The sequence below is a fragment of the Lipotes vexillifer genome, unplaced genomic scaffold, assembly GCF_000442215.2.
Source record: "Lipotes vexillifer unplaced genomic scaffold, Lipotes_vexillifer_v1.1 scaffold1139, whole genome shotgun sequence".
NCBI classification, from domain to species: domain Eukaryota; kingdom Metazoa; phylum Chordata; class Mammalia; order Artiodactyla; family Lipotidae; genus Lipotes; species Lipotes vexillifer.
This window is the reverse complement of record NW_006798273.1, coordinates 361,012-367,444: the sequence shown is the minus strand read 5'-3', so window position 1 is coordinate 367,444 and position 6,433 is coordinate 361,012. Positions and strand designations below refer to the sequence as shown.

The 6,433-nt window shown below is 57.7% G+C and overlaps 1 protein-coding gene across 1 annotated transcript in view; it reads right to left on the bottom strand.

Annotated features, from left to right (window-relative positions):
- The window catches only part of ACTR1B (actin related protein 1B), an 8,911-nt gene continuing 2,478 nt past the window's right edge, over nt 1–6,433 (bottom strand). The window contains exons 3-11 of the mRNA XM_007470176.1: nt 5,270–5,345; nt 4,088–4,213; nt 3,612–3,736; nt 3,154–3,370; nt 2,941–3,033; nt 2,670–2,844; nt 1,554–1,615; nt 1,262–1,302; nt 1–1,070 (exon numbers count right to left, since the gene is read on the bottom strand). Coding sequence (XP_007470238.1) covers nt 968–1,070; nt 1,262–1,302; nt 1,554–1,615; nt 2,670–2,844; nt 2,941–3,033; nt 3,154–3,370; nt 3,612–3,736; nt 4,088–4,213; nt 5,270–5,345 — 1,018 coding nt within the window. The 3' untranslated portion in view covers nt 1–967. The remainder of the gene's footprint in view (nt 1,071–1,261; nt 1,303–1,553; nt 1,616–2,669; nt 2,845–2,940; nt 3,034–3,153; nt 3,371–3,611; nt 3,737–4,087; nt 4,214–5,269; nt 5,346–6,433) is intronic.

Below are 6,433 nucleotides of genomic sequence, written 5' to 3'. Positions count from 1 at the left end.
CTGGGCCTTGTCCATAATTATTACTATAATGATTTACAAAAAAATTTTTTTCAGGCAACTGTGTTAAATTATTGTACATTTGTGGGAGAGGGAGATGGGGGTCCTGGCCACAAGATAAATGAAGACCTCTTCTGTGGGAGAGGTGGGAGGAGGAAGTGTGTCCTCCTCACCCCCACTAGGTCTGACTTGTGATTAAGTGGCTTCCCTTCAACAAATGAAGACCATTCACCCTTCCTGTCCCAGGTACTGGTGTAAAGGACAGGAAGCAGCAAGTCACTGAAGCGCTTTGAAGGGGAGAACGCAACACGCTGCGGCCGCCCAAACCCAGCGCATCCTCTGCTCTGGCTCCAAAGGGTCGGACCCCGGTCCAGACCCCTTATGGGGGACGGAAGAAGACTGACAAGAACTCAGTCTACACCAAGGCAACCCATCCAGAAAGATGGGAGAACAGAGTGTGAAAGGGTCAGGGATGCCTAGGTGTGGCCCTCCGGGCTACTCTGTCGGGTCAGGAAGAGGAGGTGGCATGAGAAGCAGTGACACACCGGCGGGGAGCTGCTGGCTACCCCCTCCTCCACCCCACTCCCCAAGGCTAGTTACACAGGCATCCAGGCACTCTGGCCCTGTCGGAGAAAATGGGGGTATTTGGGTGTCTGGCCTTGGAGCTCGGGGCAGCAGAGAGTCATAGGCCTAATTGGTTCTGACAAGGGGGACACCCAGAACCGCCCAAAGCTGGGCCCCTCAATTCCTATCTTCCAGCTCAAGCCTCCCATCCATGCAGCTAATGTTACTGTGTGTGCGTGCATGTGTGTGTGGAGGGCTGCAGGGAAGCACTGTTGCACCACTTGCCGGGGGTTCAGGGCATGCAGGGGGCCCTGAGGCCTAGTATGTGAACCGGACCAGAAAGGGTGAAGGACTCTGGCTCCCCTTTCCTCCCATCTTCCCAACGCTACACCTTCCTCCTTGGGCACTAGAAGGTTTTACGATGAATAGCCCGGGAGCCATCCTCTTCATATTCCTTTTTGGATACCCACATCTTCTTAAAAGTGTCCAGCGAGGCCAGGATGGAGCCACTGTGAGGAGGGAGGGAGAGCAGTCTTGTGGACCTGAGGGCTGAGCCAACTGCCCTCCCTGGGTGCCCAGAGCTCCACTTCCCTTACCTGGGAGGGGAACCCACCCACCTCCACCTGGCCTGGGCCAACCCGGAGAGAAGTATCCAGGGCACAATGGCCTCCCACAGCCCTCCCCGGGAGCCCCGCCTCACCCGATCCACGTGGAGTACAGCCGTTCCTGAGGGGCCGAGATCTAGAGGGAGCAAGCAGCAACGTGACTGCCCCACCCCCTCGCAGAAGCCCCAGTCCCAGCCTCGGGGAGGGGGGGCCTTTCTCCCAGTGCCCGAGGCCAGGCAGCAAGTGCCCCAGCTGGCAGCAGGGGAGCAGCAGGGCTGGGCTGGGCCTGGCAGGCAGAGGGCATCTGAGGGTGGTTCTTGCTCTTTCCCCCCTGGGTTCAGGTTGCCCAGCACCCCCAGGCCCCATGGGAACTCCCCATAACCTCACCTTGATTTTGACGTCTTTGGGGGCAAGCTTCTTTACTTCAGTTAGTAATCGGTCGCCAAAGCCTGTGAACACAAGGCTGGCTGAACTGGGGGTCCACATCCGACCCTTTACCACTAGCGCCCCCACATCCAATCTCTGTTGCCCCAGGTGCTGCCACGCTTGTTTTTGTCATTCTTGCCAGGATTAAGGGTAAGGGCATGCCACCCCAAAGGCATAAAAGATCCAGCGGCATGCCTTCCTCAGGAAGGCAGCATGAGCTAGAACCCCAAGCCACTCAGCTCTGCCTGACCCCTACACCCTCCCTCCCGCGCTGCTCTGGAGCCAAAACCGCCAGAAGCAAAGTCAAAGGCGAACGACGAGTCAGGAGAACACGCCTGCCACTTCTACCCAGCAGATGGGCAAACGTCACACAGTGTCGGGATGGCGCCGGGGGACTCTCGTCCATAACTGATGGGGGTGAAAGTGGCACAGCCTCTTAGGAGGGAAACTCTGGTGATATCTACCAGGTAGCAAATGCACATACGCACCCTCTTACTCAGCAGTTCTAGTCCTAGGATTTTTCTTTTAGGTATATTCTCATCACGTGAAGTAAGTGTATGAGGTCAACCACTGGAGCATCTTTGTGATCAGAAAGAATTTCACCATCCCCAAGGCCATCCGCAGGTTAACGGTAAAATGGCACATCCATCCCATACGGCCAGATAAGAGAACTTACTCTCTAGGAAAGATCTTGTGGATGTGGTGCAAAGTCAAAAATACATGGCGTGGAGCTTCAGAGTACACTAAGGTCTGTGTAAAAAGGGAGTGCTTATTCACGCACAGGTGTTACTTGAGAAACTAACAATTCCTCTGGGGAGGGAACTGGGTGACCAGGACAATGGGAGAAGGCAGACTTCATCTAATACATTTTAGACCTCGTTAAACTTATCACCTATTTACAAAGTAAATAAAATTTAATTTTAAATCTTTATCTTAAAAAAAACAAAAACAAAACTGAGCACCCAAAAAACCAACAGGAAATGGGCCATCTCCCAGGCTTCTAGGAAGTGGGATGCAGTCTGAGGGTCCAGCTGCCCTTGGCCTCCAAGTCATACTACCACCTCCCAACTGTGGTACCTTTGAAAAGTGTGGAGCCACCGGAGAGCACGATGTTGGCGAACAGCGTCCGGCGAAGGTCCATGTCAGACTTGTGGATGGCGAAGGCCAGCACCTCGTGGAGCCCCTCGCTCTCATCCCCTATCAGGTCTGGCTGGAACAGCAGCTCGGGGGCCCGGAAGCGCGCTGGCCCCACCTTGGGAACACAAGATTGAGGCAGACAGGCCTCCTCCTCTTCCTGCAGGTCCCGGCATCACTCCTGCCCTCGCCCGGGGCCGGCCTGGCAACTTACGTCAAGGATGCTGCCGTCTGGCAAGGTGTACTGCACCTTCTCTGTCTCCAGAGCCTCATCCTTCTGCGGGCTGATGGACAGGTAGCAGGCCCGCTGCAGTGGGCGGGGACACAGCCCTCAGGAGGCGGCAACCGGGACACCCGCACCCAGGGCTCAACCTTACGCTGGGTCCGACCACCCCCCGCCCCGTTCCCCACCTCCTGCCTGCGTCACCTCTTTGATGGTCCGGACAACCTCAAACTCAGCAGAGGTGTGAAAGTCAACCCCTTCCTTGCGCAGCTGCAGCCGGAGGTAGCGGGAGACGTCGCGGCCGGCAATGTCCACCCGCATGATGGAGTGTGGCATGGCAAAGCCCTCATAGATGGGGACAGCATGAGTGACCCCATCCCCTGAGTCCAGAACGACTCCCGTCGTGCGTCCTGTTGCATACCTGTCACCAGGTCAGCATCCCTTCACCTCAGCCACTGAGGCATGGGGACCTCCTCACCCCTGGAAGGGACCCCGGGACGTGTGCATCATCTGGTCTGAAAAAGGGACCCGCGGGACTCCCTAAAGGGATGGTCATCAGGGGGCTGTTTCTACAGGGAAGTCAGACGCCTGGTCATCCCGAGCAGGAGGCTGCCCCCAGGGAGGATGGAGATGGGGGGATGCAGGGCTTAGGGAGCACTCACAGGCTAAGCACGGCCTGCATGGAGATGAACAGGGCTGGCACGTTGAAGGTCTCGAAGAACACCTCCGCCGCCTTCTCCCGGTTCTTACATGGGTTGAGCGGAGCTTCCGTGAGAAGAACAGGATGCTGCAAGAGATGCCAGAGTTGCCGGCAGGTGCAAAGACAGCGTGCTGGCACTGCAATGATCCTTCCAGAGAGCCACCCGCCCCTGTGAGCACGTGAAGCTGTGGCCTGCCATCCCTCCCGACGGCACAAGCCCATCATCTGCCAGTAGTTTTACTCTTCCAAAGATCCAGCACTCCCTGGAAAATTCTGCTCGGCAGCCACCGACTGTGTGGACCCAGGCCCACGCAACACAGAGGCGGCAGGCCTTGACAAAGCCAGAGGAAACAAGGAAGCCTGACTGGGATGCCGCGGGCAGGGAGAAGACCCCACAGGGAGAACCGGGGCCCCCGGCGGGAGGGGCCACTGCCCCACCTCCTCGGAGAAGGTCTGCAGCTGGTCCTTGGAGTAGACGTACTGCCAGATGCGCTCCATGTCGTTCCAGTCCCGTACCACGCCGTGCTCCATGGGGTAGCGGATGGCCAGCAGCCCCCGGTGCTCCTGCGGAGGTGGGGAGGCCCGCTGTGGCACCAGACATTCACCAGCAACTGCTCCCCGCCCGCCTGGGAGCTGCCCCTTCATCCGCTCGCCGGGTGTCCCCATGCCCCGTGACAGGTCCTGAACCCAGCACAGGTTCATCTGTCCAACTGCTTCTCAGGCTCTCAGAGCCCAGCCAGTCTCCAAGGCCAGGACCGGAGAGGGCGGCAGAGCGCTCCCTCCCACCCTGCAGTCCCCTCCCTTCCTCCACAGCCCTTGGTCCTCTACACTCACTGCCAGCACAGCCTGACCTCCATCCCCGCCTCTTCAGTGCCAGGAGCCCCCACGTAGGCCGATCCTACTTGGTCCCCTCCTGCAGTCACGTGCTGCCACCGCTCCTCCCGGGCACAGCTGGATGCCCTGAGCCACCTCTCCTCCCAGCTCTTCAGCCAGTGCTCGCGCCTCTCACATGGACCTGCCCTTCAACTTCCCCCCAAACATGCCGCTTCCTGCCCAGCGCCACTCGGCCTCTCACCCACAGCCGCGGCTCCTCCTGACCCCACCTCCTGAGAGCCCCATTATCTGCACCCCGAGCCCTTGGCACCCCACACCGTAGACACCCCAGGTGCCTAAACTGCACTTGCCTGTTATCCCTGCCACCCTCACCCCCATTCACTCCTCCTCCCAAGGGCCTCATCTGGCCGTGCAGCCTCTAGGTGTCTCCCCGGCTGGAGCACAAGAGCTGGCCCTCTCACTCAGGTCATCAAGTCCCAGTGATTCAGACTTTTAAGTCACATTTTAACCAGTTCTTTCCTTTGTAGTTTCTAAAACACAGGGCATGAAGTGGTCTAACTGCTGCCCTATACGGGAACCACGGCCCCATCACACAGAGCAAAGGGACCATGGTGCAGTACCGCTGAGCTGGAGCCTGGATCCTGGAGCCAGGAGGGCACCCAGCAGATGGCCTCAGAGAACAGACTCCCAGGGCCCTCTCTGGCGGTACAGCTCTGATCACCAGTCAAGGCTCCTGGGACAATGAAGACTCCAAACCCAGAAAAAGGCAGGCTCCACAGGTATTACCTCTGCTTTTGGTCCGATGAAGAGGTCCCCTTCCAGGGCTCCAGCCATCACCCGCATGTGTTTGGGGCGCCCGACACTGCGAAGACAGGAGAGGTCAGGGAGGTGGGCAGGGGGCACAGCTGAGCCCAGTCCAGGAAGACCAAAGTCCAACTCCAATGGTCAAGAGGGTAACTGTACTTAAAGCATCAGGAGGTGACCACGGGGCAAAGGTCAGAACCTAGGCCTACGGGCCACGGGACTACAGAGCAGGCCTTGGCAGAACAGAAGACTCAGGATCAGAAGACGAGTTGTTACTTCCATTTCCCACCAGCCCTCCCAGAGACGGCTGAGAGCTCTGTAATGTCAGCCCTGGCAGAGGGTCAGCTTCTGTAGCCACGATGACTCAGCCCACGCTCTTGATTTCAGGAGGGCAGACCAAGGCGGGGTGGCCCCAGGAAACTGGGCTGTGGCTCCCTTGTACACCCCTCTCTCACTCAGTCAGTCCTGCCCCTTCCCACTGCCAGGGCTTCCAGAACAGAGATGCAATTCTTGGCAGAGTGGATGGGCTACCATTACAAAATCTGACCCAAGTTCCCTTTAATTACGTTCAACGTGAGTTCAGAAAGGAAAGCTGAGGCCCCACTGGATGCTTTAGGCTGGCTCTGTCTTGATATAGCCAGCCATTTCAGGGCCCTTAGGACTCCCCCACCCCGGCTTGGGCCACTAAACCCTAAAACCTCCAGGATTTGAGACGAGACACAGCCGAGGGAAAACTTCCCGATGGGCTACAGTGGCCGGAGAAGCACTCCAGGCTTTCTCCAGGTTTCACTTCCCCCTTACCTCTGCCACCACTGGCACCATTCAGGCAAAGACCCTCCTTGACTGAACAAAATATTTTCTAGAGTCTGAAAATAAATGGGCCCTGAAGAAAACATTTCCCGGGAGGAAGGGGTGGCATTAACTCCCCACTTTTTCCTCTGAGTCCAGGTCCCTCTCCTGGAGATGTCTCTCTTTTATTCTTGCTGCTGCTACCACACCCTGTCCCGAGGGGAATGCTGGTGGCTCCTCCTCCTTCTTGGCTAAAGGAGGGACCAAAATCAGCCTCCAAAGAGGAGGGGGAAGCCCAGAGCACAGGTCTTCTCCTTCCAGCGCCCTTAAGAGCAACAGCTTCACAAATCTGGAGTT